At 43.4% G+C, this 27,830-nt stretch overlaps 1 protein-coding gene across 4 annotated transcripts in view; it reads right to left on the bottom strand.

Annotated features, from left to right (window-relative positions):
* Positions 1–930: 930 nt before the first annotated feature.
* Positions 931–27,830, bottom strand: part of PRR5 (proline rich 5) — a 559,320-nt gene continuing 532,420 nt past the window's right edge. For all 4 annotated transcript variants that reach the window (XM_085652445.1, XM_085652446.1, XM_085652447.1 and 1 more), the window contains one exon: positions 931–2,154. In XM_085652445.1, the coding sequence (XP_085508571.1) occupies positions 1,592–2,154 (563 nt within the window). In that variant the 3' untranslated portion in view covers positions 931–1,591. The remainder of the gene's footprint in view (positions 2,155–27,830) is intronic.

Raw genomic sequence — 27,830 nt, forward strand, 5'->3', positions numbered from 1 at the left:
CGACAGAATCTGCCGAAAGAATAGGTCTGTTTTGCCAATTTAAATGCAAGTACCCTAGTACAATTCATGCTACTAAAACACAATACTTACCCACTGCCCACCCGACGTTTTAACACGTTTCCCCTCTCTGTCATTTATTGTTCTGATGGATGCACCGTCCGCAACTAAATGTCACCTGAAAGAAATGCATCAAAACTATGCAAAGCGTTCTGTATAGTGCCAATGGGTGACCAGGACGGAGTACAGTATTATACTCAACCCTCCCTATAACATTGGAGCTCGCTCGCTACGCTCGCTCGCCACCGCGCACTCACCACAAACTTTGCGCCCCACCACTTTCAAATGTCACCAGCCGCCCCTGGCTGCTTATTTATCTTATGCAACTAACAACCATTGACAAAGCCAATAGTCGTGGCTTGTAGGTATAATGTTGCTTGTATCATATATCTGGATGCAGAGACAGAAACAGCAAAATACAAGTCGGGCGGCACACTATGCTGGGCACAGATTTTCAGCTTGCGTGTTTTTAAGCCATGCCTTTAATTACATTGGCCACGCCCCATTGAGACCCCCGAGTTTTTTCATCCCACTTAAAGCCCTGCTGATACTGATTCTTATGATAGGGGGGTGGAAGTATCCTACGAAAGGTGGGTGGCTGTAATAAATAAAAGGCGCAGAGAAGCAGGGGATCCTGTGCTCTAGGAGAGATAAGGCGCTCATGGGCAGGTCATGCTCTGAAAAAACGGAAACCTCAATCATGCCTAAAGAACACATCTGGAAGGAACAGGAATATATTAATCTGTAACTGTAAAATAGTTAAACTCCATAAATTGTACCTTTATAAAATATACACGTTTAGCAAAACCAGCCACAGCCTATACAATGACAAATCACAATTTCGAAATCGGTTGCTTTGAAGGAAACCCCAAATTCTGATCTGATTTTGTTTTATTGGCTTGGCAAGCATATGACTCGTTCTTTGAAATAACACATTCTTGTTTTTGACATAGTAACTCACTTAATTTTGTTGTACCCCAAATCAGTTCACAGAACTTAGCTAAAATTGAAAATATGGTCACTTCTAAAACCTGCAATGCAGAAGATGTGAAAAATGGCTATAAATAGCAATGAAGAACGGTGGGACGGTGCTGACACTACATCTCCATTTTCTGAAAAGGTTTAGTTAGTCTGCTCTCCTTTAATGTGATGTTGGACTACAGACAAGATATTTTTTTTAAAAGGAACCAGGAGTGGATTTAAAAACATTTCATTCTGCTGCAACGATGCCATGGAATTCAGTAAATAAAGGCAGCAAATGTATTACTCCTCTGACAATATCAATCTTCCAAGAATACTCTATACTTTTACAGTAACCTGATGAAAAAAAATATTAAAATATCAACAAAGGGATGGAAGCAGGCGCCCAGTGTGTTGTTTGTGCAGAGCGTTAAGTAAATACAGGATGTGCTGACAGCTACCATCCCCTCTGCTGGAAATCAGCCATTACGAACAGTGAGCAGGTATCACAGGAGGCTCGAGAGCTTGAGTCTTTAAAACAGAATAAACAAGGACACTTCATCATCCTCATTCATCACACAATGCTCTGCCTGTTCACGTCCAGGTTATACCCTGAGGAGCTTGCACCGCCGCGTCCAAAATCAATAAAGATCCCTTCGGAGTCAGAGTCAATGGACTCCAGGATCTGGTCCACTATAGTTTCGGGACTGGAGGAAGGAGCTGGGACCAAAGTGGAGTCTCTGTGGATCTTGAATGCACTGTTCTGTTCATCCCGCATGTCTGGAGTGTGGTACGGTCCTTGCTGTTGCTCGGACGCGTTTGCTAGGCTGGGCGAATGCGTTGCACCGGTTAGGAGTCTCTCCTGGTCTCCTGAGGGCTGGCCTTTGGTAGCAGTCATTGACGTTTTGGAGTCACTGTCCATGATTGTGGTCAAATTGGAGAAGTTCTGCATGTCAATTAAAGAGGTCATTTCCGATACAGAGTGCCTTCTGATTCCGGTGCCATTACTCGTTACGCTCTCTGCTTCGTACTCGGCCACAGGGGTCAAGAGCGGATTATTGTAGCTTTTAGAACGCACAACTGGATTCTTGGTGACAACCTCCCCTGATTTTGGACATCGTCTAAACAATCGCTTTTCTGCAATTGAAGCACAAAACAAACAATTAGGTTTTCTATTCAACAGTTTTAATGTGATTTCATTATGATGGTACAAACAGAAGTGTAATATAGGTACTATAGGAACCAGAGACTAACTAGTAAAAACATACGTGCAGGGTCTCAAAGTTTTTCTTAGTAGTCAGCCACTGGTGGTACTGAATGTCAGAGTTTCTGAGCACCAACAGTGGCTAATGTTGATTCTGCCCAATGCCTCTATCTTCCTCCACCCTCTACTTCTTAGCCATTACCCTCCCACAATCATGTTTTTCATATCTACTTTCTCCATGAGAAAACAATCGTATATTCCTATATACTGCAGTTATTCATATATATCTCCGAATATCACAGTATGTAGCAATATATTTTATAATCGAATATGTAAGTTATTTTTTTTATTAATCTGACGTATCCTTTAGCCTCAAATATGCATGCAAAGTTTAATTGCTCTATTAAGCCCAGAAGCCAATAGTACATTTGCACATTTCTGCAAAGCGTAGCCTCGTTTCCAGTACTGGCAACAGGAAGTGGATCTTGGGGAGAATAAGGATCTTGATATTGTATTTAAGAGTGATAGCTTCTCCTCAAGGACGCCTTGTGCTTCCTCTAGGAGAAGGTCCCATCCTGCTCATTAGATACGTTTTTGCTGAAAGTAAAAAGTTTATGTCACATGATTAGGTTCCACACACTTTTACTGACAGAAATTCTATATAGACTGTCGTAAATTGTATGTATTTTAAGCATTAGGCTCCAATTGTCTCTTCTACCGAGAGCGTGTCAGTTGATAGGACAATTGCATTTTAATAATCTGCTCTGCTGATTGCGATTTTGCACTAAACGCACGTTAGGCTTTGGACTTCGATGAGTTGTGCTAAATTTTTACCATCCCTTTGTCACTATATTTCCATCTTTCTCTTTCTGCAACTTTCTCCATTTTTCCCTTCTCTCTTGCATGTCAGTCTGATGATGAAAACGAAGTCCCGGATCCCAAAAATGAGTGCCAGCGCCGACCACCTGCACAACTCAGTACGATAGTATAGATTTAAAAACGTATTAAAGTTATAACAAACTGAAAGGAGCCAAGAATGTACATTCTCTTGCAAAAGCTAGATTCATTAGTTAACCTCATCCTGCCTTAAACATAAATAGGGTACGGCCGTTGGATATTTCAAAGTAAACAAATTGCAAGCTCTAGGGGGCTTTTTGTAATTCACAAAACAGACAATACTCTATTTACAGACACACACAAGGCTGAGATTTGTCATCCATTGTTCCAACATATATTGGTATCCTAACACCAGGGTGGGTGCAGCTCATGGAGGATGGGCGGCACTAGACACCGAGAACATGATTTGCCGCAGAATGTTGCCCTTCTTGCATCTCAAAGTGGGTTAAGAATCCTGCAAGCTGTTCCTGTGGGCTGGAATAACTGGGAGCTTTTCACTTCAGTGATTTGTGTGATAATTGATGATCTACTGTACCAGACCTAGGTAGAATGATGTCACTCCAAGACTTGGGTTCCTTAGTCTGGATGATTTACTGTGTGGTACTGTGTGGTGGGAGATGGATGCTCAGATCGAGAAAGAAGAAGACAGATGGAAGCTGCGCTGCTCCTGGTGACAATCTCCCTATGCCGTTGCTCGGTGATACCTTTGACGGGTATCTCTGGTGATCAGACTGGAGCATGTTTGAGAATTCTTACACTCTCCGCCTTTCCCTCCATCTATTGACCAATGGCCCTGACAGATGTGTGAGGGCGCACAACCACCACTGGCAAAACAGGAGGTGCATATTCCAACATGGGACCGAAACTGTTATTCCCACTTAATACTGGAACTTAGGTGTAGAAGAAATTCATTATGTACTCATGTCATTGTGGAATATTATGGGGCCTTTGTAGTAAATATTAAGAGGGTGTGCTGTATATTGACTAGCTCGCTGAGGAGTCAACTAACGAAGTTAAGAAGTCGGCAAACATCTACCGCCTCCTTATAATGTTGGCGGAACCAGAGTGGAGTGGAAAAATATCAGGCAATTGTGGTACCTCATATTTTAATATATGAAAATATGTCAAGGATTACCAAATTAGGAACAATAATCCTACACAATATGCAGTATTACAATGTTGCCTCCAGGTAATCCAGCACCATGTCGGTGCTGGTGTTCACGTGAAGTAAGGAACCATGAAAACAAAGCTTTCACAGGATAGTTCCCAAATCCCCGGCATCAATGTGAACATGGTGGAAAGAGCAACCAGGAAAGAGACCCCCTGCTCAGAGCCATCTACCTGCCCAGTTTTTAATCAGAGCGTTAGTCCAGGATAAGAGGTGGAACAAGGAGGGGGGAGTTAATCAGCTGTGGACTGCTGGTGGCAGCAGGTGTACTGGCTAAGACCAGCAGGGGTGGAATTACACAGAAATTAATGACAAAAGGCAAGGAATGACAAATTACACATCACACCTTGTGTTATTTTACCTAGATATTTTTACATTTGAGCACACATAAATACAAATGGACCCCGGCAGTTTCGAAAAAATACGAATGTCCCTTAAAGGAAATAAACACATTCAGCTTGCACTATTCAAACCTTTACAGACCATAATCTAATCTTGCAATGAAGCAGAGGTGCGCCACTTTATAATAACACATGTGTTTTACCTATCACAGGTAATGGTTTGTGTAAAACCTAATGTGTCACTGCAAAAAAGAGATCTAGACATACACACTAATCTAATAAAAAGGTTACTTCTCATTCCTGTGTATCCCAGATCAGTCCTACAGTTGGGGAAACCTCAGGTTGAATCTGGAGGACTGCACGGGGTGGTCTTGGAGGGGGTTGTATGCCCGGGCTTGCATTGCCTCTCTTTGTGCTTTCCGCCACAAAATCGATGGATCACACTAGATCTTAGTGTATAGGTCATCCACATCACTCCAGTATTTAATGCCATCCCAAAATAATGCTCTATTCACACGGATTGCACTAGCTCATCCAGCCATGTTGTAATTATTCTTTTTAAGTATAAAGCAACCCATTGAAATGTTAATACAAATTTAGCAATCTTTTTATTACATGAACACATTGCAAATGTGGTTATACAAGAGTTGTAGCAACTGGTAACATCAGGTATAGGAAAATGGGAATTGAAAGACGAGAACTGCCATATTACAAAGTTTAAAAAATCCTTCCATGATAACAAGTGTTTATGTATCGAAGGAATGTAATTTAAGTCGCTGTATGACGGGTGTGCTCGATATAATGTTCGACAGTTAAATACAAAAACCTGACAGACCAACACCATCCCCTCATCTCATGGACTTTTTTCCTATTTAATTATCCTTATAGTGGTAAATAAATTCCTGCTCAATTTTTACCAGGAGGACCAAGCGAGTAGCTCGTCTGTACATTGACCACACCATAGAGTTGCCACCTAAGAGTTTGTGAATTAACCATTTCTCTTTCTACACAGTAGGTCTTGAACATCTACTGTACTTGAGCAACTTTGGTCTTATAGTGCCATTCCGCCCTCCTCGTGCGCACCCACAGCATACGTAGCTGTTGCTGCTCTGCCGATTAAGCCCTACGGACTAGTTAAACATACTGCTGCATGTAACAAACAAGTGGAGTATGAGTAACACTGCACCAGCCAATGATCAGTCAATATGAAAACAAAAAACTAGTCTATACCTCCCAGAGTAGCAGGTATAGTCGGGAGACTCAGGATTTTGAGTATGCCAAGGATCATCCAAGACCATCTCTTCCTTTAATGTGTATATCGCCCTAGTTACGGTGATTTTATTCGCCTCATGCAAATTCACAGTCAAGTGAGCTGCATAAAATGGAAGTCTGTGCCTATAATTGTAATACCGGTTGCAAGGACAAGCAAATCATCATAAAATGTTCGTCCTCGATCTTTAATCAGCCAATAAGAACTAACCACTGCATGCAATGTACCTCATTCTTTAACTATGCCTGCGAATCCTCAACAGAGGAGACTGGAGACTATACAAATGTCACAATGGTGATTCCCTGCCCACAAAACTAGTTGCTTCCACAGCTGGAAGAAGTCCCGCTGCACACTATTGCATGATTTTTCCAAGCTTTAACCCAAATAAAGAATGATGCAAAAATAAGTGTTTCAATTTTTTTAAACATTATGATGTCTATTTTTTCTGCCTCAATCCAATCTTGTAAATTAAATTATAAAACAATTTTTCATTATTTAATCCATTTTCAAAGGTCAACAACCAAGATCCAAGGTGGAATTTCAAGAGAAATTTAGTTTTGAAACGTTCTATTTCTTACTTTACATTACAACATGTCCTCAATGCATTTAGGTCTGTTTTAGCCCTTCTTCTGGGGAAGAACTGAAAACAGAACAAATCATATAGGAGTATCAAAGACGCTACATTGAAAAATAGCATACTGAAGAGACCACAATGTAAAAAACTACCATTTCACAGGCGCAATAGAAAAAAAACTCATTGATGAAGTCTACACTGTAGTTAAATGCTAGAACTTGCTGCAGGCAGCTCAAAAGACAAAAGACTGTGGTAACCAAGTCCCCGCCACGAAAATATCTTATGGTTTATAGCTATTTCTGCCCTATTCTCAACCGTGATTAGTTGAAACCACGCACGGTGAATACGTCAAACGAATGGCATACCTTGCATAAATTAATCAACAAAGTTGATCTCACACAAATTGGTTCAAAGTGCATCCTCCGTTGTCCTAACAGTCCTGCATTTGAATGCTCGCTCCACTCACCCATGTCAGTAATGCAGCTACTACCCAGTTAACAGATGTAATTAATTCGAGACACTGGCCGTAGAGCTGAATAAATATGTATGTTTGCCAGTGTACTTGCCATATGCTGCCCATTGTTCGAAACCTGCATGTGACCCACTGCTAGTCAATTACTAGTCTAGTCTCCTATCTGGAGCTAAAAACACAGTCGCCATGTTGAAAAGGTGAACACAAAAAGTGTGTTTAGATCATACATACATTGCGTTGTTCATTGAACTCATCAATATGAGTTATGCTGCTACTTCCAAATTTACCATTGTAGTAGTTCAAGTGAAACACCAGTCATGGAGTTGAATAAATATATATATTCGCCAACGGAACAGCTCCAAATAACACCTTCTCTCCAAAACGTGCACATGACCCTCTACTGCTTAAGCACTAGTCAGATCTCCTCACTGCAGTATACAAATGACCGCCATGTTACAAAGATGAACTGAAGAGTATGCCAAGTCATGCACTAAACCAGGCTTCTCCAACGAGTAACCTCATGAGCTACTGGTAGCTACCCTATGTGCAGGCCAGCCTACTAAATTAGAACTACCTTTGCTTGGCTGAATTAATGTATGCATATCAAAATTGAAAAGTTGAATTTCTAAAATTGTATTTAAAACCACTATTTGAGTGATAAATAATTTGGCATTGGGGAGAGTTATTACTAATATTACCTTGGTGTCCGCGAATATGAAGTGCCCATGTAAAGGCATTCCAAATTGACGGATCCGTTTTTACATTACTGCTGGCAACCCTGCCTAATGCACTGAGGTGATCACTGCTGATAATCTTGTATAAGGTAGCCATTAAAAGTAATCTTGTCTGATGTGCTCACTATTACAACACCAATAATATTAGTGGCTCGGGATGATTTTCATTGAACTAAAGTAGCTATTAATTAAGAAAAGGTTGAAGACCCCTGCACTAACCTGACTGTAATATGACAAATGCTAGGTAAATGCAAACAATTATGATAAAGCGTCCTGGTGGTGTGCTATCTTTTCATGATACAGGATTATAAATTCAGAATGTCATAAAAAAATCATTAAAATACAAATCATAAAAATACGCTGACCTAAACAATAAATGTTCATCAACAAGATTAAGAAAACACAAGACATTTCCAGTCTATCATTTATCCTCATCAAGGGGAGTGTATTTAATAATTTAATCCAAAATATTTCCTTTTGCAACAGTCTCTTGGTGCTATCCATGTCTGCTTTCATCATTACAATTTCAAGGACGTGAAATCGAAGTTGTGAAATGCTAAGATGTAATTCAATCCAATGGGATGCCACACTGGAGTTCTAGTGTTTACTGCAGATGTTACTTTTGTGTTTGGAGATTCTCAATTTGATTCTCTGTTCAGTTTCACCTATGTATTGAAGGACACTAGGGCATTTTAGGGGCCTAGATACAATTTTCTGAATCACAATTTAAAGAATGTTTTAATGCAAGTGTGTGGCTATGATGTGGATGTACCACAGTGTTCCCATGGAATAAAATTATTACAATGAATGCAGTTCCATTATCTAATGGCCGTTTATATTTTATTGCAGAGTTTTTCCTTTGTCTGTTAGCTAAGATTTCTTTCATGTTATGGCAACGTTGATAAACGTATAATGATTTCTCTTTAAACGAACCATCGAAATCTCTTTCTATTGTGAAATTTCCCAACGTTTATTGATGATGTGCATGATCTTTACACAATAGGTGGGAAATTTAGATAGAAATGTAAGCCTGGTTTTTCTTTCTTATTTGATCTTTCCAATGAAATGTACTTTTATTAGATTGAATTATTTTTAATCTCATAATTTGGAAATAAGGAAGATGTTCTTTTAAAGGTTCTGGGTAAAAGCGGAGGTAGTGTAATCCATTGTTCCAGTCAGTCGGCTTTCTATACACAGCTGAATTAAATAGTTCCAATCCTGTACTGTTAACCATAACATCTAGAAATAGTATATGACTATCTTTGATCAAATGTGTGTATATTGACATATTTGGTGTTCAGATCAAATATGTTCATCTCTAGGGTTTCTCATGAACCATTCCATATTAAAAAAAACATGTCATAAATACATGGCAGGTATAGCACTAGACTATTGTTCTATTGGGCGTTGCTGATGAATTCAAGTTCATATTTGTTCATGATAATGTTAGCAAACCTTGGTACTTCTGTAAATCCCATCAAAGTTCCACTCTTTTGGAGAAAAAAAATTTCTTGCCATAGAAAACAACCGAGATATAAACAAAAGTGTATCAGCTCTAATAAAAACACTATGTTGCTCCAATTTCGTTTTGTTTTATAATGGCCCTTTCCACTGCTTCTATGCCTTTGTTATGGGAATAGAAGTATAGAGTGCATTCACAAAAATCATGCACATGCATATTTCCTGAAGCATTTGTATAGTTGTCAGTTTTTTCAATAATGCTTTTGTATCTTTGATATAAGATGTCATAGCTTGGACAATAGTGTACTGTCCCGTAATAAAAGAACCCTGGAACTCTCTTGGTTCGCACTGTACACCGTAGGCCTGTGACATAAGCATTGGATGTTGAGTTATGACTTATACGCAGCAGAATAAAGACATTTAAAACTACTCTCTGTGTGTGGAGTACTTATTGGTGAATGCATAGGTTGGGAAGACGCTATCACTGGCTACGAGAAAGGGGATCCGAAGTCTGTACACTGAAAGCACTCTTCCAGAGAGTTTACCATAGTTCAGCAAACTGCTTGTGCGTGCCACGTGTGCTGTAGTCGAAGTGTGCAATCAACGTTGGCACATGTGAAGTCTCAGTGCAATGCGTGCCTGTATAAAACGCTTGAAGATAAAGAAAACAATATTGAAAGTCTACATGTTGGTGGCCAGGAACTGAACGAAATGGCTACAAATAAAAGGTCCTGCACCATTACGCAAATTAATGCCATATGCTATAAGGAGTAACAACACTAAAGGCGGATGCAACCAGGTTACAAAAGCAGTGCCCAACGATACTTCAGTACAAATCAAATTGAAATTTATGTGCTATGAAGCAGAGATTAACTAGGTGGTTGTGAAGAAACATTTAAGCACAAAGCGGACCAAAAAATTATAACGTTATCTGCTTTCATGAATTAGTAGAATACAAGGTTTATCTACTTACTGAAATGAATAACGATTTATTATGCAACGGCGTGCTGTGGAGTGAGAACAGAAGAGGGTCAGGGGTTGTGCATGCAGAGTTGACCCCAGACGAAATAGACCACCACCAAAGCTATCATGTAGGGACCCAGAACAACTCCCAAGACAGCCATTAAGTAAAGAGCTCCAATGGAGAGCAAGGGCAAGATCCAAGCGGCAAAAGTTGGTAAGGCTGAACCCGCAGCCAGCACGTCGCAAGGCGCTATAGAAGCTCTGCCTGATCAACTTCCAGACAAAGCACCTGAGAGACCACTACTGTTCACCAATGTATATACAACTACTCCAATCTTAAAACCGCCAACTGCATTTGATACTGCCAAAAAACACAATATTGGCAATAGATGGACTGAATGGATATAGACTTTTGAAGATTTCATAGATACAATAGACGAAAAAGATGATAAAAAGATTATAAAGTATCGGAGGAACATGGCTGGTGACAGAAGCCATGAAAAAGATACCACAAGAAGGTTAAGTAACCTACGAACAAATCAAAACAGCCTTAAAGGTCCCGTTTAATCCAGTGCCAAATGTGGATTACGAAAGATACACATTCAGTGAAGAACACCAGAGACCAGGTGAAACCATTGATGAATTTATTGAGAGACTAGATGCTGTAGTGAATCACTGTAGTTTAATGACGAGGAAGCTACTAGCCTCAGACTAAAAGACGGATGTCTTTCAGATTCCTTTTGACGATGAAGGCTGAAGGAAACTCTGAGCTTAGAACAAGTCCTCAAGGCTGCTCATGCTGAAGAATGTGCTGATCTTCAAGCGACAGACATGGAGGCCGGAGGCGCTCAAAGTGCATCAGTCATGAGCCTGAAAAGTAAGCCAAGGTACAAGGCTGAGGGACACAAAGCAATGTCTCCAAAGAAAACAAGAATGTGTTACAGATTAGGTGTGCATTATCATTTCCACCTGAAGGTAAATGTCCCACCATTGGACAAACATGTCTTGGCTATGGTAAAGCAGGGTGAAAAGAAAAGTAAGTGCGTCACAGCGTGAAGAGAAACTGGCTGACCGAACGCTACCCAATGATGATCGACGAGCTCCAACAAGGCCAAGCTGTCACATCAACTGAGGGGAACTGATACCAAACAAAGTTGATCGTTGTTTAAATCATCGCCAAAGAGTTCCTCAGTCTCAGTAATGAAAGTAACAAAGATAATCATGCAATGTCGATGTTTACCTCAGAAAGGCATGCACATGTGCGACTGGTCAAATGTGAGAAAAAAACTCAAAATGAAGAAAAATCGACATGAAGAATCAAACACATTCAAACATTGTCCGAAGATTACTCTAAAAATAAATGGGTGTTTGATATCATTCATATTTGACAGTGGTCTGTCGATAAATATCATGCCTGAGAAGAAGTATCAAGAACTGTCTCCAGTACCACAACTTACTAAGTCAAAGACAAATGTATACACATGGGCTGCTTCGACGCACTTAAAAAGAGTCATGGATCCTTTATAGCCACAAGGTAAAGTAAGAAGAATGTGGTACAAGCACTTATTCATGTACTTTAAGGAATAGCTTCAAGTGCCTTTTTGCTGGCTTTTAATACTAAAGCACGTCCCATCTGTCCCATCTACCTCCTGACCTGGGTCTCTGAGATCTCAGAGGCCTACGTCAATACCATCTTGACGGGGTATCTGGAGGAAAATAACATACTAGACCTCTCTCAGAATGGTTTTCGCCCTGGGCACAGCACGGAATCTGCTCTTCTTGCTCTTACCGAACATCTGAGATGGGCTCTGAATGAGGGTCATACCTCGGCACTGATTCTGCTCGATCTCAGTGCCGCGTTCAACACAGTCTCCCACCAGATTCTGCTGAGGCGTCTGAAGGTAGTGGGCATAGGGGGCTCCGCCCTTGACTGGTTTGCCTCCTTTCTTTCTAAGAGGTCCTTCCAGCTAGCCGCCCCTCCCTTTGTCTCCAGAGTTTATGCCACCAAGCAGGGGGTGCTACAGGGCTCAGCTTTGAGCCCTACCCACTTTAACCTGTATGTTCAACCACTAGCGACGGTGGCTAAGAACAGAGGGCTCATGGTAGTATCGTATGCAGACAATACTCAGTTGGTAGTGTCACTCTCCGACGACATCACTCGGGATGCTTGTAAGTTCCGGAGCGATCTTGAGGCCGTCACAGAGTGGATGACTGACAACTGTCTCCAGCTCAACGTCAGCAAGTCTGAGATACTGCTGGTGGGGAGAGACTCAGAGCTGTGGAGTGAACTCTGGTGGCCTGCCACACTGGGGCTGGCACCTGCCCCCAAACAGGTGGTAAAAAACCTGGGGGTTTGGATTGACACCACCCTTAGCTTTTGTACCCAAACCAAGAAGGTGGCAGGGACTTGTTTTGGGCTATTGCGGGGGCTCAAACCACTGTTGGGTTTCTTCGATCCCCCAATCAGGCAGGTTATCGTCCAGGCTTTGATCATGTCAAAACTAGACTATGCCAGTTCCCTTGATTTGGGGGCCAACCAGTCTGAAATTGTCAGACTACAAAGGGTTCAGATTGCGGCGGCTCGAGCTCTCCTGGGCCTGCCTAGGAGGTGTACTACTTCTGATGCCATTTGTTGCCTCCATTGGCTGCCTGTGGCCAAGCGCATTGAGTTCAAGGCCCTTTTTCATCTCCATGTATCCTGGCTAATCTGCATACTTTTTACATCCCCTCCCGCCAACTTCTTTCTACAGGACTGAATCTTGTGGCTGTCCCTAGGGTGAGGAGTGTCCATGCTGGAGGGCGCTCTTTCCGTGTGCTGGCCTCGAAACTCTGGAACGCGCTCCCCACTGCCAACCGCAGTATAAAGACCTATCTGCCTTTCCGTAAAGCTGTCAAAACATTCCTCTTCCCTCTGTTGTAAGTTGCCTTCTGGCCACTAGCTGTGCAGTTTTCTGCCTTCAGCGCCGGGACGCCCCTTTGCTAGGGCTGCCGTGCGCTTTATAAGCCATTATAACATAACATAACAGCGGATATGGGACTGTTATCAATGAACTACAATATGAATGCTCATCATCAAATTGTAAATCAATTTCCTTCATTATTTCATGGGCTAGAAAAACCCAAAACAATGAAAGTAAAATTAAACATAAATGAGGATGTTTGTCCTGTTGCTCAAAGACACAGACAAACTACGTTTCACGTACAAGACACTGTTGAAAAGGAACTTAATTAATTACTAAATATGAAATTATTGAACGCTCCACTGGTCCGACACCATGGGTTTCTACCATTGTATTAGTGCCCAAATGAGACAATGAAGGCGCTGTACGCATATGCGTTAACATGCGTCAGACCAACAAAGCCACTGAGAGAGATATCCTGGTCGGCACATTGCGATATGATAACTCAACTGAAAGGTGCAAAGTTCTTCTCTCGACTTGACTTAAATAAAGGATCTCACCATTTAGAGTTCGAACAAAAATCCAGGTACATTACAAACTTTTCCATGCTTACTGGTTTGTTTTGCTAGAAGCGACTGAGTTGTGTTCCAGATGGGGTTCCTCTAGATCTACTTAAAAGCAATCTCCAATTATGGGCACCCCTACTACTTAACGTTTTAAAGCTGTAATAGTTGGACATATTCCATCATCATGGAAGGAAGCAGTGGCAGTACCAATTTTTAAAAAAGGAAACCGGAATGACCCCACGTGCTTTAGGCTAATTTACCTAATAGATGCCACTTGTAAAGTCATGGGAGGGTGATTTTGGCACGATTGGAGTCGTGGGCAAATGCCTCGGGATTGATAGCCAATACCCAATATGGTTTTAGAAAGGGGATGGTAATAAATGAACAGTGTCTTAATTTATCCTTGATTATGGGCAAGTACATGAGGGCCAGGGGGGGTCTCGATTCACCTGGCCTTCATGGACTTGTCCAGCGCCTTCGACACAGTCTTTAGGGGGAAGTTATGGACGCTGATGGGGGAAATGGGTTTTGAAGAACCCCTCATCACCCTACTACGTAGGATGCATGAGTCTACTTCTGTAGCGGTTCGTTTCGGGCCAGGAGGTGAGAAGACCAGACCGATTGCCTCTACGGAGTGGGTTCGCCAGGGATGTATCCTGGCCCCTCTTCCTATTCCTTATATACACAAATGGTTTAGAGCCATTCCTGCTTAAACAACTGGATTTTCCAAAAATAAATGGCAAACTGGTCCCCCTGCTATCATACGCCGACAACACAGTCCTAATGACCCTGACGGCCAATAGCCTACAAAAAGCCCTGACTGTTTTCACTGATTTTATGTTAACCCTGGACCTTAAAGTAAATTTTAGCAAATCATTTGTTATGGTCTGTGGCCCAAAGAAAACTAAAACTAGGAAATTCATGGTGAAGGGAAAAATTATTGAGAAGGGGCCCAGCTTTACTTACTTAGGTAATGTTTTGTTTTTAATAGTAAATTAAACTTGGATGACCTTGTTACTGTAAGGGCCCAACAGACCAGTAGAATAATAGAGGGGATTTTCCGTTTTGCTTGTAAATTGGGACACAAGCCGGTAGCAGAGATGATAACTCTATACAAATCAAAATCTCTATCTGTAGCTACCTTTGGAGCTGGGGTTATCATAAGAGCTACCAGATTCAGATTTTAGAGAATACATTTTTAAAAAGATTATTAATGATTCCTAGTAGTTCACCAACACTGTTTTGCCATTCTGAGGTGGGCCTGGAATTTGTGAAAGACAGGATAAATATTGGCCCACTCTTCATATGGGGGAAAATCTGGTCCTCAGAAGACCTAATATTCTCTAGGAGTATACTTAGGGATTGTATGAACTTGGACAATGCAATGTCACTCCCTTGGTTATCATATGTAAGGAACACCGCTTGTAAGATTGGACTAGAAGAATATTATAATAACCCAGAAACTATGCCGAACAACTGGAAAATGGTTATTAAAAATGCACACCGTATTGAATTAGGTATGTCTAAACAGGATCGGGGAATGTCGGATGGTGGGATGCCAACTCATCAGCAATTTTACCTGTCTTTTACCCTGCATGCACAATCGCGTTTCCTAATGACTAGATTAAGACTCGGCACATTGCACTTTAGTGGCCTATCCTAAACAGGTTGGTTGGTGTGAGAGACTAACCCCCTGCCCATGTAATAATCTGGCCAGACAGAGCACAATGCACTTTATGTTGTTTTGTTCATTGTATGCAGACCCTAGAGCACGTTTTATAAAGCCCTTATTGAAAACCATTTGGCCTTGCTCCTATATGGAGGGCTTTGATCATTTGAAATCATTATCCACGGATTAAATCTGTATTGCAGTGTTTAGTTTTATTAGAATAGCACTTTCAATCCAAAAACGCTATGAATTGTGAAAGGGAATGAAATCTCATATTTATTGTAGGTCCTTTTATGAATCAATAATATGTATAAAATGTGTTGTTGAAGGCTGGGAGAATTTTAAAACTGATTGAGTCTTGCTGGTATAATAATAATTACTGCAGAAAATATGTTCATTCCTCATAAATATTTTTAATTGTATTTTTATATTTGTATATATGCATACTTTTATGATTCACAAGAATCGAATAAAGTTATTTTAACTGAACTGAGTTGTGGTGTATTCCAAGACTATTCGACGAAACATACAGGCTGTAATAAATGCATTTAACTATAGTGATGACATAGTAGTTGTCAGAGCCACACTAAAAGAACATGACAAGGCTCTCATGCAAGTATGTAGTTTGACTGTTGAGGGCTTACTCCGGCAAATGTTAATTCCACAAGAAAAGCTTCAAATTCTTTGGCCATGTCTTTTTTGATGGGGGTATGAAACCTGCTCCAGCAAAAGTGCAAGCATTGTTTACTGCAACTCCCCCAAAAGACATTTCTACGTTACGATCCTTTCTTGGACTGGCCTGTTACTGTTCGAGATACATATGAGACTTTGTTATGGTCAGTGCACCATTACGAGAACTAACAAAAAAGAACATATCATTTCATTGGTCACAAGAGTGGGAGTAGTGCTTCCAACACATCAAGCAAGCCACTGAGAGTGCCACTGAAATGGCCTACTTTGATCCCAAACTACATAAAAAGGTTGTAGTTGATGCTAGCCCTGTCGGGTTGGGTGCAATCCTTTCACAGCACAGCGGACAGCCAAATGCCTGGAGACATATCGCTGCATTTGCCAGTAAGAGCCTGTCCCAAACAGAACATGCTTACTCACGAGAAAGAAAGTTTGGCATTAGGGCTCAATGTGCCGCCGCAACGGAAATTTGTGGACCAGCTGCGGCGCTGACGTACAGAATGGCTTAACGCGATTAATGAGAAATAATCCGCCATGCATGGGAGGAGCAGAAAAACTGAGGAATATCTTTGAGGAAAGAATTGACATTACACAAATATTGAGCCCTGATGACGCCCAAGTGTGGACGAAACGCGTAGGCTGATTTAATTTATGTCATACAAGTTCTTAGATCGAATTTTTTTTAAAATATAGATGTTTGCAAATAAAATACAGAATGCACGAGGAGAGAAAAGCTACTCTGTGCATTTCCAGCCTCCAGAAATGCAAACGGACGAACCAACAGATTTGTCAGTTCGCTTTGTTTTAATTTCTGTGCAGGTGTCAACGGAAGTGCACAGAGGAGCAACACAGGGCATGGGCGATTAAGCACCATGTATTGCGCATGTGTGAAGAGCACTTTTCATTTCAGTCCTCTTCTCGCATTCGCAACCCTTATACAAGCTGCGCATGCTCTTTGTTGCGCAGCTTGTCTGAAAATCGATGCATGCACGGGCTGAAAGACAAAAAAATCCCAGGCCCTATCAGGAATCAGGATAGAGCAGGAGAGAAACGAGGGTTAACACTCCTCTCTAATTTGATTCCTGATAGGGCTGTGATCAGCACGTTCCTGGCGCTGCAATTGAAAGACTGAATGGAGCCATTTAAGACGTGCAGAAACACGCAAGTAAATAAACTATGAAATAATTCCACTATAACGGGCACAGCAACAACTGAAAATTAAAACTGCTTTAAAATGAAGCCTGACACAATTTGCCAATGTTGCCTACAGTATGTTTTCATTTAAAAATGTTTCCTATAACTTTTCATCATGCTTGACAATTGCGCTTCTGTACACGTTTAAAAATATATTCTGTACTCATTGTTCTGTCTTTGTTTGCCTTATTGCTGAATTAAGTGAATTTGGAAAAAAAATTACTCCAATGTGTGGCAAAGGAAAGGGGTTTTAAGTTATGAGGGCCAGAGCTTGAAACCTAGAGGGACAGTCCATTTACAAATGTATTTCAAAATAAATCTGCAGCAATGAAATTGGCACCAAGCACATATTTGACAGTAAATCTGTTCCAGATTACCTAACTGGTCACAAAGAGGCTGCATTGTGAACTTTTTATGGGGTTAAGACATCTGATGCAGAGGTCTATGTCCGCCCAGCAATTTTGAGGGGATTATACTGGAAATGATGACTACTGATTAACACAGCTCTGGGAGTTATTTGTTTTACCCATTCACAGTTTTGACTCAAAGTATTATAGAGGATTAATGTGCCTGCTGCAAGGCACACTGTGTAAAATGCACATCACAGAATGTCTAGCTAAGTAAGTGGGCTACTGCTTCTGACATGGAGATGATTTTGTTAGTTCCAGTTTATAAATTGAAATTCTTCTAATACAGTACAGTGATACATTTACTGGCATCAAGGCCCTGCATGCAAACTATGTGATGGGTTGATTTTTTCTCAATCTGTTGTTCTTCTAAGATTGCAAAGTGGAGTTCCTTTGAGAAGTGATAAAGTCTCGTTAGTACAGACAATTACAATAAACTGCAATGCGTTTCATATTCTAACTATATGTCCCTCCCAGTCATTAACTCAACATACAACGTCTAGAAGTTTGGATGATATGAGATTCTTACACCCTGTAAGACTCAATGTCTTGTGTAACATTTCCTGTGCATTGATTTACACACTCGTATGATTTATTGTGCCTCGCTGTGTGATGAGAGCACTCTGACACCCTATTCTTAGATGAGTAGTGCTATAAAAGAATGACAGACAAATTTAGTAGCTGACAGTTAAATCAATATCACACTATTTACAAAAAAATATGTTTTCAATGTTAGAACTCCCTGCCAATTCCCATCGGGAGTCAGGCTTGCCCCCTTCGCTCATTCCTTTTATAATATAAAGTGATATAGTTTGGCATACCACTTTCATAGTCCACTAGCCGCCACTGGACACGATCGTACATCTCCGCATGCAGAGATCTCCAAAACCTGGGCAGAGAACTCTGCACATAAAAGATAACACTCAAGAAAATCAGTCGCTGCTACAGTATTGTAGTCCGTTCTTGTTTCATGATGTGCAGAGGCGCCCTGCGATTTGATACTTCTGTGTCACAAACGCTCATCAGACCTCATGCCATTCGATCTGATTTTTTGCGTTCAACGTTCCTTCTACAATTTGCTTACAATTGCAATCACCAAGAATCACCACTAGATGGTAGTCTAACCTTTTGGAAACGTTTATATCCGCATTCGGCAATATTTCCGAAAACGTCGATCCTTTTTCACAGTTTGTATGCTTTTTAACACATTGCTTGTGGTCTGAAAGAATAATTGGCAGAGTACTCAAACTTACAACTTCAGTATAAAGACCAGTGGGCTAAACCTTTGTTTTTGTGAGCACGGAGTTGTATCAAAATGTTTAAGTTAAAAGTAAGGATGCGTTGAGAATGGTTTGTCACAGGACCGCGCCTTCTCCTAAAGGTCTGGTACTCACACCCATCCCTCGCAGGCGTTATCAGCCAGGTGATCCAGTTAGAAAAGGAGAGCTGGGCGCAAAACCCACCACTCCAGGTCCACACTAAAGCAAATGTCCGCGGTGTTCTTCAGAGCAGTGAGGCCTACATCACACGGGACCTTACCGTCAGTGCTTTAAATGGAAAAAAATAAGTGCAGGTACTCACCAAAAATAAGCAGTGGATTGGGGTAGGAGTAAGGGGCGGGTCAATGGGCGGGGCTATGTTTTTTACCTTTCTAAGCTTTTTATGCAAAAAATATGCATGCATTTTAAAAATGTCTAACTATTTACATAGTACTTTCCTAAGTTTATGGTTATATAACTAATGTTCATTAATAAATGACACACTGACGAATCAGTACTAATGAGGCAGTTTTTTTTAAAAGCTTAAATCCATTGATTTAATCTAGAGGGCAGGGATTTTGTTTCATGCAAATCCCTTTCATTTAAATTGTTGATGGGCGAAGATTTTCGGGCATTTAAAACAGTGGGCATGCTAACAAGCTGCATGCCCTGAACAATGTGGCCTACACTCACGCCCGTTAGGTTTTATGGATACCTTCCGACCCCCTCTAAAGACACCCTGCAGCGATACTCCACCTTTCACTCCAGGCACACGCAGGTGTGTGTTCTACTGAAGACGAGCTGCTGAGCTGGCGCTTTTGAACCGGCGCAGCCCAGGCTTCAGATCCGTTTGAAAGGTGCTGTCCTGCAGGCCGTGCAGAAAGAGCTTCCAAGTATGGAGCTCAGGAGGGCAGCACCAACCGCATCAAAACCGGGCCGTTATGAGTACCGGTACTCTCCTTTTCCGAGGATAGGTGCCGGTACTCAAGGGGAGAAAATATAAAAGTGCCGGTACTCAGTACCGGCCCATTTAAAGCACTGCTTACCATAGATGCGAGGACCTGAAACAGCCCCGCCTGCTGCCACAGACGCGGATGCCTTCTCAGAGTTGTGGCGCTGCTGTTCCAGCCACCCGAGGGCTCCCTCTTCGAGTGCAATCCACCTAAAACCAGCCTCAGAATGGCCCTGCGGTGAGGCCCGTTGGTGGGCAGGTTTTTGGGTGGCAGTCATGGTCTCAGTCTCCACCACAAGGGCACAACATCAAAGGCCTTTGCATAAATATAATAAATGAGCCTCAGCTGGTGCACATTAAGGTCAGGCTGCCACACTGAGGCAGAAGGACAATGGCTGCTTGGGCTGTCACAGCACGGGGTGTGTCTGCCCTCCAGCTCCCTCCAGGTGTGACAGGGGCCTCATGGAGCTTCTGATGGGAAACCATCAGCACTTGCTTTGCAGGGGACTGGGGCAGGAGATGACTAGAGCGGGTGTTGGTGGGGGGCACGGGGTGCGGGTTGGTGAGGGCCAGCAAGGGGGCTCTTCAGTTATTTGTGTCTCCCTGCCCTGCATGGAACATGCATTTCTATGCAAATTAGTCTCTGCTGTTCTCCTTTGCCTGCCATAAAACTGGATTTGAGTCCCAGTGTCCGCTCAACATCCTGTGATTCTGGGCAAATCACTCATCTACCCGAGCCAAAAAATGAGTCTGACCGTCTGTAATATTCTCTGGTGCTCATGAGAAGCACTCCAATGCCTCTTCCCTTAATAAACAACGCAAAACAAATGTTTCAAAAAGTACGCGTTAACCCCTTCAGCGCTGCGCGGATTCCCCCGCGGTGCTGAAGGGTTCTAGCGCGGGCGTGGTCATGACGGAACGGTTCCGTCATGAGCACAGCTCAACCGATGCTCATGACGGAACCGTTCCGTCATGAGCATCGAAGGGGTTAAAGCTATTTGTTTTGCATTGTTTATTTAGAAGCGCCAGCAGCTCCCCAGCCACAAAATCAGCTTCTCCGCAGTGAACCTGGACCCCACCCCAACAAAAACGCCCTGTAGCCAGACCGGCCATGACGCCGTCTGCGTTAGTTCCTGCCCGCTGGTGGAACAATCTGCACGCAACACAGTACTTAGGTACGCACAGGTAGTGACGTCATGAGTTCTGGTGAGGTTTATTTCATGACTCATGATGTGTTGCCTCGTAAAAGTCTTTGTGTCAAGAGGATTTCCCACACGCTATTGGGCTAAATGTAATTTTCCATTACTTGTCTAGAAATTCTTTCTGCCATCATTCTCATTTATGTGAGGGAGACATATGGCACCTGCGCCTTCCTGCATATCTCATTATTGTCCTTATGATGTAACACCTTTCTGCCGGCTCATTGGATGAATGTACATTGTTTCTTAGAATACAGTGTTATTTGCTGTTACCTGTGCCCTTTATGCAACAGTTACCTTTTTCTCTGCTCATCAATTCAGACCTGCCAACTCACACGATGCCACAGTGTGACACATGATATTGGCTCCCATCACCCGGTCATCCGCTGAGGAGCCGATATCACACAGTGGCACAGAAAACGAGCTGAAAACCACTGTACACAGTGGATTTCCAGCCTGTTTTCCGAGGCTTTGACTGCTGACATTCATTAAGGGGTGTGAAAACACCCCAGTGCGTCGGCACCAGCCTTAGCAAGCTTTTGTTTTTGGAGGAGTGGGCTTGGGGGCAGGGAGGGGGCAAAAGGGCCTCTTAGGTACTTCTCGCCACGAGGCTCTGCCCCCTCCAAGTGCCCACCTCCTCCTAACACTGAGATTTTTAATCAGGTTGGTAGTTATGTCAATAAACCGGAAATAATTGAACTGGACTCAGGGCTGCAACAAATGTTCAATGCCACGGTAAAGGTGAGGAAAGCAGACTGCCTCCCAGCGATACAGTTGACGGACCCAGCCCGTCCTGCACCGGCACCCAGAAAAGTGAGACTGCCAGCTACTGCAGTGACCCTGATGAAGTCCCTTCCCCTTCCTCACAGTTAAGACCGACACAGAGTCTGTCTGCACTGTGAGCTGGAGGACCAGTGTACCCTCCCCCTACACTATTTGGTGCCCCTTGGCAGGGCTTTAAGTGGGCCGGGTCGCACCGGGTCTGAGCACCAGCAGTGTTTTTCAGGGGGCCTCGAAACGGGTCTCTATTGTACCCTGGCACAGGTGGTCCGTTTTTTTTTTCCGGACTGCAGTGACAGAAGGCACGTCGATGTGTGCGTGGTGAGCGTTGTAGAGGAAGGGAAATCCTTTAAAGGGGGTCATTTTCTCTCTGGATTTCCCTTCTCTTTTTGAAACTCAGGAGCAGCCATATTGTCGTGGTGTTACCAGGGCTTTAAGTGGAAGTTTTTTAAAATATTATATACAAGCCATAGCTGCTGTTTATTTATCTTATGCAACTAGCAACCATTGATAAAGCTAATAGTCCTGACTTGTAGGTATGATGTGATTTTTATATCATATATATGGACACAATGACAAGAACAGCAAAATACAAGTCGGGCGGCACATTGTGTTAAACACAGATTTTTAGTTTACGTGTTTTTAAGCTACACCCTTAATTATATTGACCACGCCCCTTTGAGAGGACCCCCCCACCCCAGTTTTTTCATCCCACTTAAAGCCCTGCCCCTTGGCATTAAAGACCCCCTACTGAGGTAGGAGCACCAAACACGCACTGGCCAACCCACTAGGTGTGGACGGTCCCATGCACCACTGAAAACATGAAGGTGATTCCAGCATCGGAGGCTGGCTGGCTGCAGAAAGGCTGTATGTCTTAGCCTTCGTCTCCCTGTGCAGTTCTCTCATCTACCGTAAATGTTTGTGCCCGTGGCTGAGGGTGCCCACATTCTTTTTTGCTCAAAGTTATCAGATATCCATAGAACCTCTACATGCCTCCTTATCATTGATGACTGCTGGAGTATCAGCCCGTGCGTCAGGACTTTATTCAGCCAATAAGATTTAAAGAGCCCATAACTTTACCTTCAATCACTGGTGTGAAGTAGTAGAGGTGCAACACCTGCTCCCAGGGTGTCCTATCCATTACTAAAAAGACACTCAACCACCTAAAGGACCAGTTGGCCTGATCAAGAAGAAGGTGAATGTCCAAGCCCCAAGAAGTAAGAAGGGAGTGACTTGTGTGTCCAAATTGGTGAACCTGAAGGCTGCTCCAGTGGAAGAAAAGTAGAACTTCCCATGGCCTCTGATACGGTGTGATCAGGCTCAAAATAACCACCTTAATCAACTCATACCACTGACTGATGAGTGCAAGCATCCATGCCACCACCTTCCAACAACCTTGTGAAATCCTGGCGATGAAACTAGGAAAAAGCACCCATGCATACAAGTCTCTATCCAGCTTTTCACAGCAACTGACCAAAAACAGTCACTGGTTCTGCACCAAAGTTGGTGCCCCAGTGTAAACAGATGGGGGGTGGAGAGTGTGCACTAAAGTTGGTGACCCCTGTGTGACCACAAAAGTGGCTATTGTGAAGAGCAGGTTGTCACCTGTGTAGGCGCCTAGGTCAGTCACCCGTGCCACCAGGAAGGGTCCCACCGTGAAGATAAGGCTATCTACCCTGTGTGGGCTGAAGTTGGTGACCCTGTGTGACCAGTGGAGAGTGGGGGGGGGGGGACCACTGCGAGTCAGGGCCGTTGCCCTGGTTTGCCATGCCATAGACACCAGGAGTAACACTGACTAATCGCCACAGGAGCCGGGCAAGGACGTTCAGCACTGACAACCGTCATTCGATTTGACTGACATGTCATCGGGGAAAGAGTCAAGAGGTCACGGCCCTCAGGGATTGGAGAACGAAGCTCACCAGGGAGCTCTCCGGTCCTCCAGTGATTGCCAGAAGCAATCCAGTCAGGTATGATTGTTCCAGGCCATCAGGCCTGCTGGGGACTTGCAATAGCTCAGTAACTAAACGCTGGTATCATTGACACTGAAAGCAAGACGTAGGCTTTGTTGCAAGGGGCAACTGTGGGTCGCATCTGGGAGTCGCCCTCAGTATAGAATGGGGAAGAACTAACCTCAGACAATGGACTGAAAGACTTGGGGATTTTGCTGGGTATGGCGCTAACACACTGTGCTTCAGAGGCTGTGCACATTATCTAGTGTTAATTTTATGCTTTGTGCGATTCCATTTAAATACTCCTTTTTTCATAAAAGGAAGTATTTAGTTGGACAATCACCTTATTGCTGTTACTGTCTGTACTTTGAGTGTTAAGCTTGTGTATGCTTCACACCTACCTTCCCCTATAAGAGCATTATACCGCTCAACCCACGCCAAGACAAAGTCAAGTGTTGAAAGGGGCAGTACACTCAATTACTCAGATTCCATAGTTTGTCAGGCCTTGGGACATCAGGAGTAAAAGATCACAAAACCTATGGCTGGGCCCAGTCATAGTCCCCACGGTTGGACCCAGTAACTCCTGCTTGCCCGTGGATCTCTGAAAGGAGTCCGACACTTGCCATCTACTTTGTACCAACCCATTAGTTTAGTCAAGCTAATCTTAACACTTTTCCTCAATGCATAATCAGTTAAGCGAGACTTACACTTTTTGTCAGTTATTGTGCTTTTTGTGGGACATGAACACTTACTCAAGAACTTTCCTGAAGTTCAGTGACCAGCCGCCGGATGCTGCTTGTTGGACCTGACATTCTTGGCGTGGTTTTCCTCAACTTTTAACCTTTGATCTTCCTGTTTTTGCGGACAACATTTTTGCTGGCCGTAGGACTCTGCACATTTTACCACTGCTAACCAGTGCTAAAGTGCTTGTGCACTCTCCTTTAAACATACTAAAATAGGCTTACACCTAATTGGCACATTTAATTTACTGTAAGACCCTAGTAAAGTGGTACTACATGTACACAGGACCTGTAATTTAAATACTACTAGTGAGCCTGCAGCACTTATTGTGTCACCCACTTAAGTAGTCTTTTAAACATATATCAGGCCTGCCATAGCAGCCTGTGTGTGCAATTGTAAAACTGCAATTTCCACCTGGCAAAATAAATATTTTGCCGGTCCCTACACTTCCTTTTCAATACATATAAATTGCCCCTAGGGTACGACTGAAACAGCCCATAGAGCAGGGTGCAGTGTATTTAAAAAGTTGGCCATGTACTTTTAAGTTTTACATGTCCTGGTAGCGGAAAAACTCCAAAATATGTTTTTCACTAATGCAAGGCCTACCTCACTCATAAGATAATATTGGGTTGCCTTATTACATTTAATATGGGATAACATCCAAATGGGAGCAGGTAGGAATGTTGAGTTCTCTAACAAATTGTAATTTAAACCCTTTTTTAACCCCTTCTGTGCCCATGACGAGCTGGACTCGTCATGGGCCGCGGTTGCGCTGTGCCCATGACGAGTCCAGCTCGTCATGAACCCCGCCCGCTAATGCAACGCCCGGCACAGGGCGGGGAAAGGGCGTGGCACACAAGGGGTTAATCGTAAAGCTAGATTCTAAGTCACAATTCTGAAAATGCCACTTTTAGAAAGTTTGCATTTCCTGTCCCATCCATTTGGTGCCTGTATCCTGGGTCACATGAGTAGGTGTAGCTGGCAGTTGGTGTTGGGTATTACTTCCACAAAGTGAGACAAAGGGGGGAATAGGTGATGGTAGGATGGGCCATCTCTGCCCTGCTAGGGGGGCGGAGTTGTCACCCACCACACATGACAAAGACTGTCTCAGCACACTCACAAAGGGTTTTACACTAGGCTTTTGTGTCCTCACACTAGCTGGGGGTAGGGCAGGGAGGCAGGAAACTCCAGACACCTCTGCAGAGGGGCGGGCTCTAGAAGGTTCTCTCACTTCAAAGTAGGCACCAGATATAAGTAACAGACCCTCAGACCCAAATCTTCAGTACACTTCTGGACCTACGAAAGACTCAGAAGGACTGCTGTGCTGCACAAATGAGTACCCTGCCATTCTGCTGCCCTGCTGCCTGAGTGAGAAGGACCAGACCTAAACCTTGACGCCATCACCACCAGTGACTCCAAGGGTTAATTGGCTGGCCTCCTGATCAGAGGCCAAGCGACAGAAAAGGCTCCAACCACAGTGAACCCTCCACCTGGACTCTGCCTGCTGTGAGTCCTAATCCCATCTGCCCAAGTGGTGCCTCTCCTGTACTGGAACGTAGGGAAGTGGGCTTGAAGGTGCTCTCCCAGCCCAGCTATTGTCTCCACCAGATCGCACATGAAGCAGCACACAGCCTAGCTGCACAGCTGCAAGCTTCAATGGAACAGACAGAGCGAAGCTAAGCCCAGCAAAGCCTTGCCATCCAGCCTCATCAGAACAGACGAAGCATAACACAAGTCAACTCAAGACCTTGCATCACACACCTAACAGCTCCTCTTTGGAAATGGTGCAGCACAATGCAACTCGATGCTAGACCTTGCATCGCAGCTTCTCAGAACCGGCACTGGACGATGCGTAGCCTTGCAAAGCAACGCCACCCTTACGTGCATTCATAAGACCTAACTTGGTCACTGTATCCGGCACGAGCTACATCACGGTCGGCCTCAACTTGTGACTTTGTCCCGGTTTGGAGGGACCAGATAACCACAGTTGGCGATTTGTGCTTTTAAGCGCTATTTTTTACCTAAATCTTATTATACTAATTGGATTTTTGTCATTTTGGTGTCAAATTATTTATGAAATTTTACACTATTTTTCTAAATTGGTGTGGGATTGTCCTTGTGTTGGGTTTTGCTTTATTACTGTTTGAAGTGCTGCGTAAATACGTTATACATTGCCTCTAAATTAAGCCTGACTGCTTTGGGCCAAGCTACCAGAGGGTTAGGCACAAGTTACTTTGGGGTTTGCTAATTATTCACCCTGACAAGAATCATGGTTGCAGTTTGAGTAGGGTTTCATCCCCCTCAACCAGTAACCCAAGCTCCCACACTACTATATTGAACTCCGATTACTGCCATCTTCTTCAGAACTCAAAAGACCATCTAAAAGTGAAATGTCCCCGTACCAAAAAAAAAGGTCCTATCTCCCTGGATTTGGTGTTGGCAGGAGGTCATGGCATACTGGATGCCTGCCCACAATGTTTGGGGGTTTTCTTACTATTACTGTCATTGGCTCCCTCTGGTCATCAGTGGGAATTTGTTGAGACAGGATCATTCTCCACTGATGCACTGGATATTATTAACCTCTCATTGAATTCATATGAGTGGCACGACCTTCAATCAATCAATCAATCAATCAATCAATCAATCAAGGAATTGTGAAGCACACTACTCACCGTCTCAAGGCGCTGGGGGGGGGGGGGGTGGGGAAGGGGGAAGCAGCAGTTCCGTTCAGTCAAAGAGCAAGGTCTTGATAGCCTTTCTGAAGGTATTCATGGAGGGGGCCCATCTGATGTCGATGGGGAGCTTGTTCCAGGTCTAGGCCGCGATGTAGGAGAAGGATATTCCCCCTGTTCTGGCTCGGCGGATGCGTGGGGTTTCGGTGAAGGTGAGGTTGGTGGATCAGAGGTTTCTTTTGGGTACGTGGAAGGTGATTCTCTCGTTGAGGTATTGGGGTCCGATGTTATATAGGCATTTGTCGGTGTGGTTGAGTATCTTAAAGGTGCTCTTCTCGACGGGGAGCCCGTGGAGGTTCCGTAGGTGTTCGCTGATGTGCTCGTGCCGAGGGATGTCGAGGACGAGTCTGGCTGCGGTGTTCTGTATCGTCTGGAGCTTGCAAGGTAGAGACTCTACTTCCTTGATGCAGTGGGGATCCATTTGAAGGTCTTATGGAGAATGCGGAAGGTGTTGAATCAGCTTGAAGCAACATGGTTTACCTGTCGGTCCATGAAAAGGGATGAGTCGAGTACGATGCCGAGGTTTCTGGTGTGGTCTGTAGGGTCGGGGGGCTGCCGAGGGCGGTGGGCCACTAGGTGTTGTTACATGCTGATGGGGTGGTTCCGAGGATGAGGACTTCTGTCTTCTCCAAGTTGAGTTTCAAGCAGCTGTTTCTCATCCAGGATGCGACATCCTGCATTCCTTCCTGGA

Source organism: Triturus cristatus, chromosome 4_1 (assembly GCF_964204655.1).
Source record: "Triturus cristatus chromosome 4_1, aTriCri1.1, whole genome shotgun sequence".
Classification (NCBI taxonomy): domain Eukaryota; kingdom Metazoa; phylum Chordata; class Amphibia; order Caudata; family Salamandridae; genus Triturus; species Triturus cristatus.